Genomic DNA, 22,650 nt, shown 5'->3' with positions numbered 1-22,650 from the left:
ACCTATCGTTTACACGATGCCAAAATATATAAGAATTTGGTGCAGATTAAGATTTACTGATTTACGATGTAAATACTTATTACTTATGTAGTTTATCGTTTTTTCTTAATCATGCTTATTTAATATCTTGATCATTTATTATAACTTTTGCTTATAATCCCACCACGATTCTTACTGAAATAGCAGAAATGTATTTTAAATGCACACATAGATACAAATTCTCCAAGTTGAGTTGTGAGACACCCGAAACACTTATATAATTCTTTAAATAAAAAGATAAATGAAATGGTTTACTGAAGCTATGTACTTATGGAACAAATGCGAGTACATATAGCGGTCACGGCTATTGATGGCACATCTCGTAGAATATACCGATCTATAGTAGAGCCACAGGAATTATATTATTCAGGACAAAGGTAATATCACGTTATGCAAACAAAAATTATTTCGTGGACAATGCCCATGTTATCCGTTACTTAAAAACCGCGTTTATTACATTGTTCGATAATTTTGAGAATATCCCTTTATATAACTTGTCCTCGATCCTCAATCCCCGTTCCTCATTATAAGCCGCAAATGTCTAATAAAATCCCCCTTTTTGACTGAAAAGAAAACTAGACTCCGTGTTATAAATGTTTAAACATGAACATGCAATTCATATAAAAATGTCCTACAATTTAACCGGTATACTACAAATCGATTAACTCAAAGCCCTCGCACTTTATCATGGTAGTAGCTATTTTAAATTCATGTATACATATCAAGGTTATACCTGAAATATCTTGATTAACGCTATTTTAAACTATTTTATGTTCTTTTTCCAATAATTGAATAGATGGATTTTATATTTTAAGCTATTATCTTTTCAAATGAAATGTTATTTGGTATATGTGTATGACGTAGATAAACGCATTTATCTTTATGATACACGTATTCAGCTTGAGTTACGATTATCGACACCACTCCGATGCAATCGCATCATATCTCGGCACTTTCCGTCAAACTTCGGATTTCATTCGATAAGTAGCCGGGATGTTCCGATTGCACTCCAGTGCTCTGTATGGCAAGTACGAGTATACATTTTTATTCACTTAAGGCATCTAATGCATCGGGGAAGCCGCCGTAAAATTTCATAATTCATTTTTAATACTCCTTTACAATGTATTCAAATCCCCATGGATTAGACTAGCACTGTTATTACGCTACCCTTTTTACTATTTCTGTGCAATGTAACAAACATTATAAAAAGTTACCCGGTTGTACAAGTATAACCTGATTCAGTAGTCAATTAAAGGCCCATTAAGCCTAAAAGATGCATTTTTTTTCTATTTTTCAAAAGCGTTTTATTGTTGGTGTCTTATTACAGTTTCCCAACAGTTGCTCGTTGAAAATTGAGAGCAATCTTTTGCTCTTTTTTGCATTTTTTTTGCGATTAGTATACTCGAAGAAATTTAGTGCTTTGTATCGAAGTCAAAATACCACTCACTTTGTGTACACTTTGCTGCTACCTTTATCACTATCTATTTCTCTTTGAATGCTATTTTCTTCAAGTGATTTAAGCATCTTACACGGTCTAAATCCATTATTACAACATTATAAAACAATTTTAAAGCCATGTTTATCTTTCCCACTGAAGGAAACATTTATTCATTTCTAAGGTATAATGTGCCTTTAAAAATACACACAATGTCATGAGCACCTTAGTGTAATATTTGAAGAATTCTCCAGCACTGAATAACCTTGTGTTATTATTATAGACTCTTAAAGTTGACAACCGGTGCCCCGACTTTCCGTAAAAAGAAGTTCTTCGTCTCTAAATCTAAATATGTCTGATAGGTGTTGAAATGTTGTTTCTTTTTACATAAGATATACCTATATCAACCCTTATATAGTGTTAACTCGTGAATGCTTCTGTGTGGTGTTGAAGTCACGACTTATTTTTAGCCAATGAAGATTTCGTTTCAATTCGGTGTAGACATCAACATAAACAAAGTTACATAGACCTTTTCACTACGCGGTCGTTGCTCTGAAAAAACGATCGGAAGAAGTATTTTCTCGCGCATGCGCAATCGTATAAAGCAAAGGAACATTGTCCTTCAAAGGAAAGTAGTAGAAGTTCATAAACAATTCCGAGTAAGTTTAAGGTAAAAACTCGTTACAGATGTAAATGTACGTCACACTATTTGTCTGTTCACAAAATTGATGAGATTGTTATAATTATGTAACAAGTCCTTAAATTACGACTTTCATAATTTTACGTGATAAACTGTGTCAACAGTCATGGAACGAAAACGTCCCGGTTTCTTATGTCTGTTAAAGATATCAATTCACGTTTTACGTACTTATCACAAAATTACATTTTCTGTGTGACGTAACTTGAAATCATGTCTTTCAAAATCTTTAAGTATAATAAAATGTAATCTTTCGTTATAGTTTTGCCCTACGCAGAATGCGCATGCGCGAAAGGCAACATCCGTTACTTTAGAAAATCGTATTGTAGGAAGGTCTTTATCCACGAAATGATTATTAATCTTTATACAAACTGAAGCAAACAATAAAGAATAATAACATAAATAATAATTATCATAAAAAATTGCGTCATTCATCATATATACGTGTCAAAGAAATGAGTAGATATTGCAGATAACAGACTTAACTAAATCTTTATTTTGAAAAATAAATCACTCTTAATGAACACCATTAAGACCAAATATCTGCGTATCTTCAACGAAAACTTTAAAGAGTTGCCATTTAATGTTTTATGGTGCATTTAGCGCCGCATGGCGAACATGGTTTTTATCACTTAGATCCCTTGACTTAAATTATATATACATGTTTTTATTTAAGATGTCAGATCTGATTAAATTGACCAGACTTTCAAAGTTATCTTAATCATAAATACAAAACAATATACAAAATTCTTTTATTTCGTCAAGGTTACATTTAGTACAACAGACATTGCAATAATCATGTAAATAAGTTCATGATATATGGGTGACAAATAGAAAAGTTACATTCTTTACTTCAAGTATAGGCTTAGGATAATCAAGCAAAAATAAATATTATATATTTATTTTTTACCTTTATATGAGATTGATTATTTGAAGAGCGAAATTGTACTGTCATATTTCTATTTCAGAGCATGTGAAACACGTCATTCATTACGGTTATTATGGATTGTCGATGACTGTCCATGAAAGTCTGCTTGAAATACCCTCAAAAGTTAAACTAACGTGCTTTTTTCATGATATAAGCTGTAAATAACCTAGGATATTTTTCGGATTTCGCTTTTAAATATTCGGAGAATATTTTTGTCTCGTTTGCGTGATGTATGGAATTCACGAAACATGATATAATTTCATATATTTTCATGAATCGGAACGGCTAGTGAAATATATAGAATTAAATCACGTAAAGTGCAAACATACCAATATTTCAGGAAAAATAAAAAAAACAAACTAATATATCTTATCCTTATCTTAATTTAGATGAGGTCAGACACAGTGGTATGTTTGGAAACAGAATCAAATAATATCTTAAAATAATTCACATATGTCTTTAAAATTTGTATCTGTCAGCTTTGATATAATACATGTAGAAAGAGACTGAGATCAGAAAATCCGTCAATGTTAGTCATTTACCATTGTGAGATCGTTATATATCTTCAACAATAATAATCTAGATACCAGTCTCTAACGGGATTCAAATCCACATGAAGGCAAAGGGAACAAGTGATTTGAATCAACGATACAGTTTACAAAAACAGCTTATATTTCTAAATAATCAAATACTTTAAAAAAGAATAAAAGAACCTGACCATACAATAAAGGAGAAAGAGTTACAATAATAATCATAAAACGTTCCCCGTGTTAACCGCAACAGCATTTGACCCGCCGCTTAGAACTGTAAAAGCTATGGCAAGTGTGATATTAACGTTTGTTCATGATGAAACGACCATTTCTTAATTGTACCAGTTCATGTTAAATGTTGAATTCTGCTTAAGCCGGACGGTAATTTGCACTTGATAGACCGTCCATGAACAAGCTCGATCAAACCGAGCCTGCAATACTTTCAATGTTGCCGTGTTGGACTTTCTTTAGGGATTCTTTTTTTCTCTATTTCATAGGCCAAAATAAGTCGGGACTTCAAGTTAACAAGTCATGACTCGTGGCTTGCGGCCACGATATAATATATAATTCGTGGCAACGAGATAATATTGTGAGGCCTGAAGATAATAAGTTGTGGCCATAAGATAATAGTTCGTGGCCCCGTGGCAACGAGATATGTCGAGGCCTAAAGATAATAAGTTGTAACTATAAGATAATCGGTCATGTTTACAAGATAATAAGTCGTGGCCACGAAATGATCCCCTTAGGCCACAAGATAATAAATCATGGCTTCGAGATAATATATTTAAGCCTCAATGTGATAAGCCGTGGCCACCAGTTAAAATAATACTGCAAATGTCACCTATATGCAACCGGACATGTTGTTCATTTCTTGAAATATGATTATATCATGGAAAAAAAATCTTCAAATTGTTCAGCTTATTTACTTCCGTGTTTTTTCTTGCTTCATAAATAGCATAATCAGGGCTGGGAATCAAAACTGCGTCGTATCCTACAAAATGTAAACAAACGCCGCCATCTTGGAACGAAAAATGTATGTTTTTGTTTATAACTTTTTTTGTTGGAAATGACTGAAAACCAGATATATGTATTAACACGCTACACTATTTTCCGCTTTGTTCGGTATATGTTGCTTGCAAAACTTTTTTGTAAAACAAAAGTTATAGCGAACTTGCAACTCGAAGCGGAGCAGAATTTTTATGAAAATGTGTGGATACGACGCAGTTCATATTGCTTTATCTATCGCTTCTCCTTCAAATAAATTATATAATCGTTTTCAGAGTTCACAATAAACTTCAAAACATAATTTTGCATCTTTTACTAAATTTTCATTAAAAAGAGATGTTTATTTTCCAAGAAAATAATGATTTTTACGAAATGATACGACGCAGTTGAAAATAAAATATGATACGACGCAGTTGTTTTTTCATTGCAGGCTGCATATTGGTTTTAAACTATTTAAATTATGTGCTAGGTATGCTAATAACGTCCAACAACATTTCTTGTTTACAACTTAAGTCAAAAGCAGAGGTCACTCATTGGTTCCATAAAAATGGAAATGTAATACAATTCTATGAAGGCTGCATCTTTCGGTCGCATTTATGTACCCATCATAAGCATGTAAAAATTCCGAAAAGCTGTATCAAATGCAATATACATTGAAACACGTGATCGCACACCCATATGTCAACGTGTTCCAGTGTTGCCTTAGCATGCTTCTAAAATTGTTCCCGTGAGTTCGAATTGGGAGTGATTACTATTTTTGATACAAAATTCAATATTCCAGTGTAACCTCTCCTGGACCTTGTACTAGTATTAATCAGGAATAACCTTGTTTTAAAAAAAAAAAAAAAGAATTACAAATTTTGAAAAGGTCTCTTGCTATTGGAAGAGAGCTATGCGCAAATTGCATGCCTACCTTTGTTACTTGTAATTAGCAATAATTTTCGTCAATTCCGTTATTACTTATGTCTTTTACGTGCCGATTGTATTGTATTCATTTTCTTATAATAATCGGTGAGAACAGATGAGCTTTATTATTTGAAACTGAACATTATTTTTTTTTTAATTATATTATACATGTAAATGGTTAAGCTACAAGATATTTTTGCAAGTATGCGTTCCGTTTAGTCATTTTATGTTCAGCGCCGCGGAACTTTACCTCTGATTTTGTCGTATTGCATTTCTTCTTCGCCGATGAGGAAAGGTCTACGGAATGTATTTTCTATATTTGCGCTTAAGTATCATTCTTCTCCATTAAAAAACTTTAGATTTTCAAAATCGAGTTACATATGATACAACTACAAATTATTTTGTAAAGAAGGTGTCCGTTTTGCAAAGGTATTTTACGCTGTGCACCGATAAATTTGATGCAGATATAGGCAGACATGATCTTTCAACAGTATTGAAGAAGTTTTCACAATATTGAACAGAAAATTTAGGTCAGATTATCGCATCGAATTTTCAAACAGACTAGAGACATCCTTCATACTAAAGTGTGATTTTTATTTGATAATTAATTGCCTGAAAACTTAAACAAAGGTTTTCAGAAAATGACTTCACAGAGGATTACCCCCTGTTTACATTGAAAATTTCTCTGCTAGTCATACCGAAATAAGAAATTTAAATGTTATTCTCTTTATCATTAATTCAAATATTTATAATCTTAAAACTTCACGCCAGAAGTTAATAAAAAAAGCAGCTTATTTGTACAGCTGACGTTAACAAATTTTGTTGAAAAAAACAAATCCGACAGGTGTGTCCGACTGAGGCCGAGTTGTTTATGTTTATTGAATTCAAATCACTTGAACTGAACGTCTATGAATGCGAAAACTACAAGGGACTTTTTATTCTTTCGTGTGAAAACCTATCAAGCTAGTTTTCAAAATGTCAATGGTTCTCTGAAGGTGCAACATTTTGCCTGAAATAATGCACAAAGGCGCACCTGAGGTCATCGCCCCTAGTAAAGCTTATGTGTAGAGTGAAAGTTTGAAAACAAACCACAAAAAAGCAGTCATTACCCAGAACATGCAGAACCACAGTTAACTTAGAGCGTAGCTAGCCAACATGAATTCAAGTTTATATTAAATAGATTTATACATTTTTTTCGCGAAAAAGATTTAGGGATAATATTGAACATACAGGAAAATATAAGAAATTATTTCAGATTTTATGATCAATTAGGTAACATGTTCATGTTTAACTGAAAGGTAGCAATGTAAAATTTCAAATTAAATGTTATATTGGACATGACACAATTTATTCTAAATAATCAAAAGCAACAGAACATTGCTATACACCGCAAATGATCTGGAGCTTTTTTATCTAGCGCAAGTGATTATCCCATAAAATAGAAATATTTTGCCAAAATTATCCCTGTTGAAAAGACTGCCAAAAATACAACTGCGTCGTATCATATTTTATTTTTCAACTGCGTCGTATCATTTCGTAAAAATCATTATTTTTCTAAAAAATAAACATCTCTTTTTAATGAAATTTTTAGTAAATGATGCAAAATTATATTTCGAAGTTTATGGTGAACTCTGAAACAAATATATAATTGATTTGAAGGAAAAAAACGATAGATAAAGCAATATGATCTGCGTCGTATCCACACATTTTCATAAAAATTCTGCCCCGCTTCGAGATGCAAGTTCGCTATAACTTTTGTTTTACAAAAAAGTTTTGCAAGCAACATATACCGAACGAAGCGGAAAATAGTGTAGCGTGTTAATACATATATCTGGTTTTCAGTCATTTCCAACAAAAAAAGTTATAAACATAAACATACGTTTTTCGTTCCAAGATGGCGGCGTTTGTTTACATTTTGTAGGATACGACGCAGTTTTGATTCCCAGCCCTGATAATGTTAAACCAAGCTTATGTAAACATTTAGAATTATCGATTTGGAAGTTATGTGCATTGAAACGAGGCGTTTTTGTCATTGACAACGATAGTCAACATAACTTAGCTAAAATTGGAGATGATTATTAAACATAGAATTAATTTGAAAGCTTGAGAACTGTGTTTACGTTTTGCTGTAAATTAACATGTTTTAAATGACTGTGACACAAAATTTGGAATTGGGACAACTTTATCAGTGAATAAACAGTTCAGATAACACATTGAACAAATTTTTCTACAAAATGGCTACTGGTAGTCAAATAGATACGGATATTCTTTCCGATGAAATATTTGATGTATTATGTTCAATGTGTAAAGATAAAGGAAAAAATACTGAAGGCGAAAAATTCTGTGTAGATTGCCACGATTACTTTTGTAGAGCTTGTGTTCAAGTTCACAATGAAGTACCTGTATTAGTTGGTCACAAGGTGTTGGATAAATCCCAAGTTAAATCAGGAACCAGTAAAGGTCTGCCGAGGGCACCAGCAGGGAGATGTGACAGACACGGTCATAAACCCATTGATATGTATTGCCATAACCATGATAATGTTGGCTGTTCTACATGTATGGCAGTTGATCATAGGTAAACATACTATTAGATTATTTTCTCAATTAATATATGAATTATATTAGGTACTAAAAAGTCTTACCTTAATAGTATATCTTAAATACTGATTTGATACGGAAAGTAACATATCATCTCGTCAGTCGTCTCATAGCCTCATATACATAACCAGTGTGAAATTATTTTTCAGATTATGCAAGGATACATTCTACATACCAGAACTTATGCAAAAAATATGTACCAAGTTACATCCGCAGTAATACAAAGAAAACTCAAAAACATAGCCAAGACCCTTGCTAAACAATCTGATAGATTTAAACAGGATAAACAAAGGCTGCTAAAGAGGAAAGCAGAAATACTGGCTGCTATCAGAAAATTCCGTCAAGAAATCAATGACCATCTTAAAGACATTTTCTACAGTTTTATGAAAAATTAATCCTTTCATAGAATTTTCTAAATTTTTTGTATGATGAGTAAAATTTAATGACAAATTTAAAAATAAAAAGAAAAATATATGTTGGCGTGTTGGATTTCTTGTAAAATGGCAGTTTCCATGGTAACCGTATATCTAAAAACTGTCAAAATAGCCTAACTGTGTTATAACGAATAGAAAATGTATAAGATAGCTTAAAACACACAACGAGCATTGTTTTATGCAAAGATAACCTTATTTAATGATTCTGTATGAAACAAATGATAATCTGAAGATATTTCTTTAAAAAATGAGTTTTCCATGTTCCTCAACCGAACAAAAAATGAGAAAAATAAACATGAATTCTGAGAATAATTAGAGATATTGAAAAAAGTGTTTCATAGGATTTTCTAATTTTTTTGTATGTTGTGTAAAATTTAATGACAAATTCAAAAAGAAAAAGAAAAATATATGTTGGCGTGTTGGATTTTTTGAAAAATGGCAGTTTCCATGGTAACTGTATATCTCAAAATTGTCAAAATAGCCTAACTGTGTTATAATAATGTATAAAATAGCTTATTACACTCACAATAAACATAATTTTATACAAAGCTTGCTTAATCTTAGGGTTCTGTATAAAAAAAACGATAATTGGAACATATTTTTTTAAAAATGAGTTTTCATGCTTTTTAACTAAACAAAAAATGAGAAAAATAAACATGAATTCTGTAAAAAATTAAAGCTATCAAGAAATTTCTTTCATAGAATTTGCTACATTATTGATATATCAAGTAACATTTGATGGTGGATTCAAAAATAGAAATAAAATATATGTTGACGTGTTAGTTTTTTGTAAACGGGCAGTTTCCATGGTTACCGCATATGCCAACTGTCAAAATTACCACGCTTTCTTAAGAAATATCAGTGTTGTACTAAATGTATTGTCAAATATACAACAAAAGCATGTTGTAATAAAAATTTCTTTTTCTTTTGATGTTATATTAAGTAAATGATACTGAATATCTTTTTAAAACATATCTAGGGTAACAGTAAGCAAGTATTCAGAAATTTACAAAGAAAATAATGAAATTCGGAACATTTCTTAGATATTAAAGGGACTCCACTGAGGTTTTTTGACATGACGAGACTGGAAATATTTGTTTGAGATTAATGCTGAGTTTGATGTAGATGTAGATCAGTTACTTGTGTGCAAAATTTTAGATCATTTGCTCTCTCGGTTTATCCAGGATAATTATTCAAGTAGTGAAATATGACCCACAATTGAAAAGCGTTTAAACGCTTTTCACTCAAATCATATAAAAAATGTCACAAAAATACACTTTTCAATTCATTTCTGAGTAAATTTCTTTCTTTTTTTTCATGTCTTCCTGATTTATGTGTCCCAGCTGATCTGTGTAAAAAAATAATTTTTATGATTTTAGGCTTTTGAAACTCAGTGGAGTACCTTTAATATTGTTTTTTATTCATCACTTTTAAAATATATCATTTTAAACTTCTTTGCCCTGTTGTCTGCCAGTAATCAAGCCGCGACGCACTTTCGTCACTATACCACAAGTGGGTGGGGTAACGCGCGCAGAATTATCATCAACGCTGTCGTACTAATGCTTGGAGAAATCCTTTATGTGATGTTGTCTAAACGACCGCTTATTCTTTTGAACCGATCTCCTTTTAAACATTTAGAAATATCTATTCTATATTATTTACTCATTATTTGCTTTTAGCCGAAATTTAAACACTTATCCGAATACTATTCAACTTGACCTTCATTTGAAGAGTAATTATCCGTGATTATCTTTCTTGGAAGCGCATAACGATGCGCACAGAAAACTACCGAAAACGTCTTTAACAAGCTGGAGAAGAGTTCTATAGATGAGATAGAAGATAAAGTAAAAAATATTGAAGACAAGATAGAAAATGGTCTCAAACAGCTACAAGCAAATAAGTCCAGGATTACATCAGCTAATGATAAATTAGCATCTACAAACACAAACCAAGCTGAAGTGTTTGTTTATGTTAAGATGGCAGAGGATGCTGCAAATGTTGCAAACAATTATATGGAGCATGCCAAAATGAACAGTCCAGTAGAAGACATAGAGTTTCAACCTGATAGAGCAATTCTTACACAGTTAGAACACAATAAAACCCTTGGCACATTATCAGAGAAACTTACAAACACTTCTGTTAATTTATTTCAGTTTAAAGGAAATCAATCATATAATATAAAAGTTAAGTCTGATATATACAGTTGTTATATCACCAGTGCCTGCTGTATTGAAGATGGTACAATAATTCTAGTTGATAACACCAACAGAAAGCTTAAACGGTTACAATGTCACAACTATACTGTAACTGACTACTATGATATACCTGAAAAGCCATGGCAAGTGTGTATGATCAATAACACACAGGTAGCAGTAACTGTTCCATCACAAAAGGAAATTAATTTTATTTCTCTAGAAGGAAAAATGAAAACAACAAACAAGATTAATACTGATTTTAAATGTGTTGGTCTTGCATTTGCAAACAATAATTTATATATTTCAGACCTTGGCACATCAGTTAATATGTATACATTGTCTGGTAGGAAGCTTAAACAATTCAGTAAGGATCAGTCAGGACACTTTCTGTTCTCTGATATATACAGTATAGCTGCGAGCAAGGATGCTACAAGGATTTATGTTGCTGACATTGATAATGGACTGGTTGTACTGGACAACAATGGCCAGGTTATTACATCATTTAATGATGAACAATTAAATGAAGCTGCATGTTGTTATCTCACTGAAGCAGGTGGTGTCCTGGTATCTGGACTTGGCTCCAATAATGTTTTACAGTTAACATGTGATGGTGAGCTGATAGGAGAGGTTGTAAAAGCTGATAGTAGAAAAAAGAACATTATTTCAGTCTGTTGTAATCAACAAATGACTAAGATATGTATAAGCAGATCGCAAGAGGACAACATTGAAGTGTATGATATCTAACTTGTTAAGTAAATTAATACAAAAACTCTTCCAAAAAAAGTAAAATAATATAAAATACTTTGATTCATATGTAAAATACAATATTCAAACATTACAAGAAAAACTCAGAACTTAATAACTTGATTATGAAAAGTATATACATGTACAGAATGCAATGATACAAGTTTAATTCATTGTAAATATACATTAATTATGTTCTGATTTACAATGTACATTATATTGTTGCATTATGATTTATTACAAAATTGATTTATATTTTTAAAGTGTATGTTGTGTAATGAGATGGTGTTTATGAGTGAAATATATGTATAATTTAAACATATTTTTATATCTATATGAAATTAATTTATTTTTATGACTTAGTTGCATAATTTTATGTGTTTTCTTCCATTCAAATACATGATGCTTAAAGACAAATTATGCTTAAAAACGAATATTAAGAAAGGAGATAGATGGGTTTTAAACGTTTATATCAATAATTTAGTGCTTTTTAAATGCTGATTACCTGAAGAAATTTGAAATGAAAGTGAAATTAACTGTAAATATAATAGCAAAGTAGTATTTTGACTTTAACTCAAAATGCTTAATCACTATAAGTGTACTAATTTGCAAAAAATCAACAAAAGCAAATGAGGGTTAAGGTAATAGGTCAGTGAGCATTTATGTAGAAATATAACAGGACAAAAAAAACCTAAAGATCTTTTGAGAAATAAAAATACATGTAAAAGCATTTCTTGGGCATTATGGGGATTTGAAGTATTCAGTCAATAACAACAAGAATGACAGTAATATTTTTGCTAAAAGAAAATCAGAAAAGGATAGAAATATATAAACTATGCAACAATATATTACAAATATATGGATATATATAAAAGACTTACTTGACATGAAAACATCTTTTAATAGTCCTGGAATAAAAATTTAAACCCAGGATATTTAATAACTGACAAAGGCATGCATATAAGAGGATTTTTAAAACGAACAACAAAATTATCAAATTACTGCAAGTAATACAAAAGTCCACTATTAGAGCCCCAGCAACATACTGAAGGGCCACCGCCATTCAATTATGCCATTGTGGAAGACATGAACTAAAATCTTTGGAGATTTTTTTTTGTATCATAGTAATGTTTAAATTTCCCAGCCTGAGGAAATTATGTTTATAAAAATATAACGGTTTTCAAATGAAATCCAAGTTCCAAATGAAAATGATTATAAAAATCTAGACGCTAGACTTATAAATTTAAGTTAATAATTTAATAAATAAAGCAGTTATAGTGAGGAAGATTTTATTGCGTACAAACTTTTATCGAAAAATCTGTACGTGGTCAGCGACGCTGGTTGAGTAGGACAGCCCTCAATTACTACTTAGTGTCTAGCTTTATTTGTCATCCAATGAAAACGCTGTATTTCTTAAAAATTATGTGTGTTTATTTTCATAGAAGAAAAAAAGTCGATACTATATTGAAATCCGTTCATAGTCGCCTTCTATTTTTCATAGTGTTTCATAGTACCACGTAGTGACGTAATCAAGGGCCAAATAAAGATTGACACTAAATATGTTAGTGTTCATCCTTAGCTGTTCTACAGAAATTAGAAACATTCTCCTGTCGCTATCGCTCCCGTCGAAGTTTCTAATTTCTGTAGAACAGCACGGATGAACACTAACATATACATAGAGTCGAGCCTTAAACGATGTGCATAATCACTTGTACCCAAGAGATGATCTATCTACTTACAAAGTCATTTATTGATACCTCGTGTAGATTCAGAGTTATGTCCTGAACAAGAAAAGCAGACGGAAGGACGGACAAAGTTTCGACTTCGGGGAGCATAATAAACATCAGAAACACCTTTGTTACATTTCAATTTGTTAGACATTCAATATAATGTGTATGAACTGTGGAATAGAATTCTATATTATGTTCGAAAAAAATGCCAGACTGTCGGATCATGCGATCAGTGCATACCAAGATTAACCGGTACATCTGTCTGTTTGTGGTCTGCACTATTCGATATTCAGTTCTGATTATGGAATTAAAAAAAAATTAATGAATGGTTTTGTCCAGAATGAAAGATGGACAATTTCATTCGGGATAAATGTATGTAAAAGCATGTGGAACGTTAGGACCAACATACCTTAGAATTTTTGAAATACCTATATGAATAACTTATATTAAGTATTTTACCAAATCCCGATTACTGTTTAGTACCTTAAGCACAAATAAACATAAAATAAATTATACATTCTAATGTTGACAATATATTTCAAATAAAAAGACTATGGACAGATTATTCTAAACATTTAAACCTATATAACATTCAAAACACCCAAGATTTACATCTTCGGTGTTCACCCTGTAAACTTATACCACAATAGTTCAAATTTCTATGTATTGTTAACAAAGTACACATTTTGTAACTGTCACGTGGTCATACACGTCAAGACACAAAAACGCATGTAGTTTTTACAAAGTACATTGTATAATATATTTTTTCCTTTCCCTAAAAGGTTGCGAGATCTGGGATCATATCAAATTTAACTGTTTCGTGCAATTTATACCAAGGATACTGAATAAGAAGTTTTGTAAACAGAAAATCTGGGACATACTTAACTAACACATGGACTTTAAAATATGAAAATTAATTCAATAATATAGTATTAAATTTGCGACTTTGAAGCTGTGAAATTTTCATTGCTTAACAAATAAAACAAGAAAAGTGGTCTTCTAAATTTGTGAAGTTTTATATACCGGTAATACCGGACCGATATTTGTCTGACATTTTTAGATCATAGATAGAATGACGGTTGCAAAATAAGCAATTATGCATTTAGAGTTTAGGAAGGTCACTGTTTTCGTTTTTATGGGTTCCGCCCTACTTATTTAAAAAGTGAGATATATCCATTATAGAAGTTATTTAGCTAAATCAACAAAATCCTAATAGTAATGTTCTATATCGAGAGAGCACGTCACATGTTTTACGTAGGTTTACATACATCTATCTAATTATTGAATAAAAAAGACATGCCAGTATGTACGATCTATACTAAATCTGCATTAAAGACTCATCACGATCATCTATTTTAGCTCATTCATATATTGGTGACAGTATGACGAGCAGATTAAATTGAGGTTTAGATTAAAAAATAATGTAAATCAATGCATTAAAATGATATCAATAAATACATACATGTATGGCACGTTTTACAAGTGTCCTTTTTAGCAAGCCATTGCATATAACAAATAAACTTGATGGAGAAATGTGAGATTAATGAAAACATTTACATAATATGATTAAATAGATTACAAACAAGAGCCATTGCCGGCGGAGGGGGGGGGGGGCTCGACTTTTTACTTTTTCAAAAAGCTAGCAAAATAACGTTTTAAATCTTTAAAAAGAAATTAAAGAATAAAATATGATTTTTCTTTTTTAAATTCTGATACGTTTGTCTAGTCACTTGTTGTATGAATCCTTTCCATTAATAATTGACAAAGTTACAAAATAAATCAAAATTCAATCATTTGACAGTCGAGGTCATTTCAATGTCAATATCATATCTTAATAATTCCACATGTCTGTTTGGCCACAAATGTTGTTTGTCCACGCATGAATCAAATTCATACATAAATAACAAAAACAGGACAACTGACAACAAAACTCAATAATTTTGTCCTTGACCGTCAATATTATTTAAAGCTCAATGTCAAGGTCAGTTCAACCTTTTAAAAGGTCTTGTTCAAAAGGTTGTTTGTCAAAGTATGAAGATAATCCATTGATTAATTACCAAATTACAGCCAATAATAGTGATAACCAGTAAAAATAAAGTAATTGATCTTTAAGGTCAAGGTCATGAATGAGTCAAGATCAATTTGAGTTTGAAATACGTGAAGGTCCTGGTCTAAAAGATGTTGTGTCTAAATATTACAAAAACAGAGTTATAACCAGTTACTGAAAAAACAAGAGAATTTCATTTATTTGTCCTTGACATTAAATGTCAATTTAAGATCAATGTAGCATTTAAATTATATATTTGTTTGGTAACAAGTCTTGTTTTGTTCAAGTATAAATCAAATCAGGTATAAATGACAAAATTATGACAATTTAATCAAAATTCAATAAATTGACCTAGACGGTCAAGGTAATATAAAGCTCAAGATCAAAATATTATTTTGTTAAAGGTTGAAGATAATCCATTAATGTATTACTATTATTATTACAGTAACAGTCAATTAAAGCAAGCAAAAATCAGTGAAAAAATCAATAATTTGAGTTAGATATACATGAAAGTCCCATCCTAAAAAATGTGTTTTTACAAGAAGTCAATACATCCATAAATTACAAAGTTATATCTAGTTAAACAAAGAAAATGAAAATTCCAATAATTTGACCGTCAACGTCAATGTCATTTATGAGTAAAGGTCAATTAAAGTTTGTCTAGCTATAGTTTACTTGAAGGTCTATCCTAAAAGATTATTATGTCAAAGTTGTCCATTCAAATGGGACCACAAAATACCTCTATTATTTTTTTCTAAGTCGAGTAATTTAAGGAAATGCAAATATAAACCCACAAAACATCTTAAAGACCTGAGACGACTTACGTTATGGGGTCTCTTTATTTCTTATTTTTTCAATTTTGTCATTTTCTTCACAACAGCGTCCATCATGCGCTATTCGTTCTAAAGTTTATCATACCTTCCATGAACAGCGTTTATCACCTATTTACTAGTTTGCACTTTGTAAGCGTAAAATCATACAAATTTTGCATTATTAAACAAGGCAAGAAGCTTTGAGCAAGAAAATATTTATGCGCGAAATTGATTGAATGGGTTAAGATATAGTAGCGTTTATTTATAAAATGAAACATTTTCTATTTGTGTTCACAACTACATGAGTAATGTTTGTAGGCTATTGTTTTTTTCTGATATTGTTTTTGATGTTCCGCTACACCCTTGTGCCTTCAAATTAGTACAAGCATGTGCGCATGATGAAGCACGTAATGACTGACGCTTCCCATGAAAGTGCGTCGAATCTATCCCAATTATCGAGTGCCAATAACAAGGGAAGCATTTATTTCGGAAGCATATACCCCAAGCACCCGGGTATTCTGCATGAAGACTCTTCACCATGTCGTCACATTGTTGAAATAAAAATAAATTAACCATAGACTGCCCTATTAAAAACTTACTTACCTGCGTTATTTTCTATATAGTTATGTGTGTGTAATTGAATGTTTAACCAAGCGAGAAAGTAAACTTATACGCTTTTAGTATAAGCTCTCGACTAAAAAAAAAGAACTTTTGCCTGGTATGAATTAACAAAAGGACGTTGAATAAAACGATTTTTTTTTGTAAATTTAAAAAGTCACCCTCATCATTTTTCAGGATTTATTGCGATTACTTTAAACAATGGTTTGCTAGTAAAATTGCCTTTTGAAACCAATTTTGTTCTCAATTGTCATTTTAATGATAACATTTAGATATTGATCAGTAAGTAAATATAAATAATCAATTTTTTATTAATCTTATAATGTACATTTCACGCTTATTGTAAGACGAACCCTAAATGACGTCAGTATGGGCGCAGCCATTTTGAAATGGATGTCACGTCAGGTTACAATCTAAATCAACGGTGAAAAATATAATGTTAATATTTTGACAATATTACTGACTTTTTGAAAAAAATGGAAAACATGCCTAGAGATATTGACAACAGGGTTAAAATGGCATTAATTTAAATGATATTACTTTTATATTTAATAAAGAATGAAATATTCATTACTATAATTTTGGTGGGACAGACTATAATCAGCTGCAGAGAACTTGTGTTAAAATCCGTCAAACAACATTATGAAACGTTGACCCATTGGTCCTTGGTCCTTTTGATACACTCAAAAGTGATTATTATAATAAACATGCTGTCATCTAACTTACAAGTACAACATGTACAAATAGGCATATTCTACTTAAGCAGAAGGATTTTGGACAGATAAAGTTATATTTGTTTGAAATATCTGTAGGTTGTCCCATTTCATACACAAAATTTTGCTAGAAACACGCGATAATTATCACCTCATAAGATAAAAATTTAGTACTAAATTTCACATGTCGTCTCTCGAGCGATAGTTATCGCCTTTTTCTTTAGAATGAAGAAACTTATACAAGCAAAATTTGAAAAGTTTGCCTAGATAATTATCGCCTTATTTTCGTATGTTGTTTGTTTTTCTTGCGATAATTATCCCGTTGAAGGGCGCTTTTTATCGCATGCGAGACAAGCAAAATTTAATATATGAGAAACTACGTCTAAATTTTGCCCTTAAGAGGCGATAATTATCGTTTGTTTAAATCTTTATTTTTTTCAATTTAATTTTCTGAACGAAACAGGACACCGTAGACACTGGACATAAATTGATAATTTCCAAAAATATATTCACGAATTCACCTTATTGCTGCTCAGTTGCAATTGTACAAAGTGCAGTAATACATTGATTATTTATAGGTGCGTGACGCGGTTCAAAGTCAATACACAATTTATCACAGCCATTACGGTCATGAAGCAAATAATTAAATGATGTCCCATGATTAAATGAAAAGATGAAGAAAAGAGAAATATCTGAGAGAGTAGTCCAAAAATTAAATATGAGTTTTGACTATGCCCACTTTCATTTTTGTTTTTATTTCTTTTTCACCAATTATATATATATTTGGCTGATATAGCATCATATGTCATGGGTAGAATTAATTATTCAGCATATTTGCAGAAGAAATAGTCTACTCAATTATTTACCGACATGTTATTGAATGTATATCTTGATATTGTATGTATTTTCACTCACAATGTATTTAGTAAATGTATGTTGTATATATGTGTCATGACGAGGAACTGTTTTGTTCAAGTCATATTGTATAATACAATTTGTTCTGTTCTATTCTTATTTCATCTTTATCTAACTTTAGATGAGGCCAGACACAGAAAATCTTGAAAGAGTTGATATGTGTCTTTGAAACATGTATCTTTCTGCTTTGATTTAAAAGAAAGAGACTGAGATCAGAAAACCCGACAAAAATAGTAATTTATCATTGTGACATCGTAATATATCTTTAATAATAATTTTCTTGATACAAGTCTCCACAGGGAAGAAGGGCGAGTGATTTGAATCAGCGATACAGTATACATTAATACCTTTTATTTCTTAATAATTAAATACTTAAAATTAGAATAAAAGAAACACCTGACCATGCGAAAAAGAAGAAAAAGGTACAATGATAATTATAAAACGTTCCATGTGTTAAAAGCCGCAGCTTAGAACTGCGTTCGATATTATATTACCGATGAATCGGCCATTTTCATTGGCCAAAATAAATCGTAGCCTCAAGAGAATAAGTCGTGGTCACAAGATAAAACTCTGGGCAACAAGATCATATCTTGAGGCTTCAATATGAAAAGTCGTTGCCATATATAAGTCGTGGCCACAAGATAATAATTCGTGGCCACGAGATGATATCGTGAGGCCTGAATATAATAAGTCGTGGCGACAAGATAATTATGGTGGCAACGACATATGTCGAAGCCTAAAAATAATAAGTTGTGGCCATAAGATAATAAGTCGTGGCTACACGATTATAAGCGGTTGTCACAAAATAATACATTGAGACCACAGGATAATAAGTTATGTCCTCGAGATAATATAGTTAGGCCTCAGGATGATGAGTCGTTGCCACCAGAAAAAATAGTACTGTAAATGTCACCTCTATACCATCGTACATATTTTTAATTTCTGGAAATATGATTATTTCATGGAAAAACATTTATTCTTAAAATTGTTAAGGTTATTTATTGCCGTGTTCTATTTTTACTTTATAAATGGCATAATGTTAAGGTAAAGTTAAACCAAGTCTATGTAAACATTTAAAATTTTCAATATGGAAGTTATGTGCATTGAAACGGAGCGTTTTTGTTATTAACAACCATAGTAGCGTGAACTTTTTCACATAACTTAGCTATAACTGGAGATGATTTTAAAGCATAAAAAGTTAAAAAGGAATAAATTTGAAAACTTGAAAAGTGTGATTATGTTTTGCTGTAAACAATTATGTTTTAATTGACTGTGACACGAAATTTGGACAACTTATTAAGTGCAGAGATCAGTTCAGATAACACATTGAACATATTTTCTACAACATGGCTACTTGTAGGCAAATAGATACAGATATACTTTCAGATGAAATATTTGATGCATTATGTTCAATCTGTCGAAATAAAGGAAAATATACTGAAGGCGAAAAATTCTGTGTAGATTGCCACGATTACTTTTGTAGAGCTTGTGTTCAAGTTCACAATGACGTACCTGTATTAGGCAATCACAAAGTGTTGGATAAATCACAAGTAAAATCAGGAATCAGCAAAGGTTTGCCGAGGGCACCAACAGAGAGATGTGACAGACACAGTCATAAACACATTGATATGTACTGTCAGAGCCATGATAATGTTGGCTGTTCTACATGTATGGCAGTTGATCATAGGTAAAATTAATTATATAGTATAAAATCATAGATTATTTTCTCAATTTATTTATGGAATGATTAAAATGTACTTAAATATTCTTTTACATAAGATTCTATATTAGATACTAATTAGATACAGAAAATAACATTTCATCTCCTCTGTCATCTTACAGCCTCAAATACATGAACTGTGTAAACTTGTTTTTCAGATTATGCAAGGACACATTCTACATACCAGAATTTATCCAAAACAATACTTGCCAAGTTACATCCGTAGGAATACAAACAAAACTCAAGGAAATAGCCAAGACCCTTGTTCAACAAGCTGAGATATTTAAACAGGACAAACAAAGGCTGTTAAAGAGAAAAGCAGAATTACTGTCTGATATCAGAAAATTCCGTCAAGAAATCAATGACCATCTTGACAAGTTGGAGAAAAGTTCTATTGATGTGATAGAAGATAAAATCAAATGTCTTGAAGACAAGATTGAAGATGGTCTTAAACAGCTAGAGTCAAACATGTCCAGGGTTACATCAGCTATTGATAAATTAGCATCAACCAACACAAATCAAGCTGAAGTGTTTGTTTCTGTGAAGATGGGAGAAGATGCTGCAAATGTTGCCAACACATATATGGAGCATGTCAAAATGGAAAATACAGTAGAAGACATAGAGTATCAACCTGATAGAGCAATTCTAACACAGCTAGAACACAAGAAAACCATGGGCACATTAACAGAGAAACATTCAAAGAGAACTGACAATTTATTTCAGATTAAAGGAAACCAATCACATAATATAAAAGTTATGTCTGATAAAAGCAATTGTTATATCACCAGTGCCTGTTGTATGGAAGATGGTACAATAATTCTAGCTGATTACAACAACTACAAGCTTAAACGGTTACACAGTTATAACTATACTGTAACAGACTACTATGATCTACCCGGAGGACCATGGCAAGTGTGTATGATCAATAACACACAAGTAGCAGTAACTGTTCCATCACAAAAATCAGTTCATTTCATTTCTCTAGAAAGAAAAATGAAAACAACAAACAAGATTAACACTGACTTTTTATGTTTTGGTCTCGCATATTCAAACAATAATTTATATATTTCAGATCTTCGGACATCAGTATATGTGTATACATTGTCAGGCTTGAAAATTACTCAGATCAGCAAGGATCAATCAGGACATAGGATGTTCTCTGACATACGCAGTCTAGCTGTCAGTAAGGATGCTACTAGGATTTATGTTGCTGACCATGGTAATGGACTGATAGTACTGGACATCAATGGTCAGGTTATTACATCATTTAATGATGAACAATTGAAGAAGGCTTTCTGTTGTTATCTCACTGAAGCAGGTAATGTGTTGGTATCTGGAGTTGACTCAAATAATATTTTACAGTTTACATCTGGTGGTAAGCTGATAAGAGAGATTTTAAAAGCTGATTTGAAATTTGGAATTTTGTCAGTCTGTTGTAATCAACAAATGACTAAGATGTGCATGAGCAGATGGCAATGTGACAACATTGAAGTATATGATATCTAGTATGTTAGTAAATAAAAAAACACTTTCAATAAAAGTTTAATAATTTAAGAATATTTTGATTCATATGTGATACAAAATCAAACATAAAAAGAAAAACACAATCAATTAATTATTGATTGTGATAGGTATATACGTGTACAATATGTAATGATACTAGATTAATTCATTGTTAATATACATGAATTCTTTTGTGAAAACTTTATAAGATTTATCATATTCATGTACAAGATATAGTTGCATTATGATTTATTACAAATTGGTTTATATTTAACAATTGTATGTTGTGTAAATGAGACGGTGTTCATGAGTGAAATAAATGTATAATTTAAACACATTTGTCTTTCATTCTTCTGACAAAGTTTGGTAATTTTATCTGCGTATCTCCTATTCAATTTAATAATTCTTAAAAGCTAATTATGCCTGAAACGAATACTATTTTATTTTCTTTACAAAGACCAAAATTGGTTTTATAACGTTTCTATAAATGTTAAAGTGCTCCTTAAATGCTGCTTATAAAAAGAATTTGAACCGAAAATGAAATTAAATGTAAAATAGTGCAGCAAAATGTCAACAAAGTAGTTTTGTTTTACTTTTATACAAAATGCTTAAACTATAACTGTACTATTTTGCAAAAAAAATCAACAAAGACAACGGATGGTTCAGGTCATAGCAAGTAAACATAATTTTAAGAAACAATAACATGAAAAAACAGCAAAAGAGCTTTGAAGAAATAAAAATAAAAGCCTTTCTTGGGCATAATTGGCTTTTAAAGTATTTAGTCAACAACCAACAGAATGGCAACTGTATTTTTTACTAGAAGAAAAACAGAACAGGGAAAAGATATATAACCTATGCAACAATATAATACAACTAACAAGTTTTACTACACACAAACACATCTTTTAATAGTCCTGGAATAAAAAGGTATACCCATTTTTCAAAAGGCACAACAAAATTACCAAAGTACTGCAATCAATACAAAAGTCCATTACCGGTTAGAACCCCAGCAACATACTGAAGGGCTATTCCCATTCAGTTATGCCATTGAGGAAGACTAAACTTAGTTTTTTGTTTGCCT

General features: G+C 31.2%; 2 protein-coding genes across 2 annotated transcripts; both read left to right on the top strand.

Moving 5' to 3' along the window:
• Positions 1–7,504: 7,504 nt before the first annotated feature.
• LOC132742180 (transcription intermediary factor 1-alpha-like) lies at positions 7,505–8,612 on the top strand. Its single transcript, XM_060730505.1, has 2 exons — positions 7,505–8,115; positions 8,288–8,612. The coding sequence occupies exons 1-2, from the start codon at positions 7,775–7,777 to the stop codon at positions 8,355–8,357; spliced, it is 411 nt and encodes a 136-aa protein (XP_060586488.1). The 5' UTR covers positions 7,505–7,774; the 3' UTR covers positions 8,358–8,612.
• A 10,808-nt stretch (positions 8,613–19,420) lies between these two features.
• LOC132742178 (uncharacterized) lies at positions 19,421–21,884 on the top strand. Its single transcript, XM_060730504.1, has 2 exons — positions 19,421–20,033; positions 20,225–21,884. Exons 1-2 carry the CDS (start codon positions 19,693–19,695, stop codon positions 21,570–21,572), a joined length of 1,689 nt encoding a protein of 562 aa, XP_060586487.1. The 5' UTR covers positions 19,421–19,692; the 3' UTR covers positions 21,573–21,884.
• The last annotated feature ends 766 nt before the right edge of the window (positions 21,885–22,650 follow it).

This window comes from Ruditapes philippinarum, unplaced genomic scaffold, assembly GCF_026571515.1.
Source record: "Ruditapes philippinarum isolate M1 unplaced genomic scaffold, ASM2657151v2 ctg12320_1_1_1_1, whole genome shotgun sequence".
NCBI classification, from domain to species: Eukaryota; Metazoa; Mollusca; class Bivalvia; order Venerida; family Veneridae; genus Ruditapes; species Ruditapes philippinarum.
Note: the sequence above shows the minus strand (reverse complement) of the source record. Positions and strands in the feature narration are given on the sequence as shown.

Coding starts and splice junctions, on each gene's coding strand:
- LOC132742180 (XM_060730505.1), top strand. CDS start 7,775: ATGGCTACTGGTAGTCAAATAGATACGGATATTCTTTCCGATGAAATA. Junction 8,116..8,287: donor TGTATGGCAGTTGATCATAG/GTAAACATACTA, acceptor ATTATTTTTCAG/ATTATGCAAGGATACATTCT.
- LOC132742178 (XM_060730504.1), top strand. CDS start 19,693: ATGGCTACTTGTAGGCAAATAGATACAGATATACTTTCAGATGAAATA. Junction 20,034..20,224: donor TGTATGGCAGTTGATCATAG/GTAAAATTAATT, acceptor CTTGTTTTTCAG/ATTATGCAAGGACACATTCT.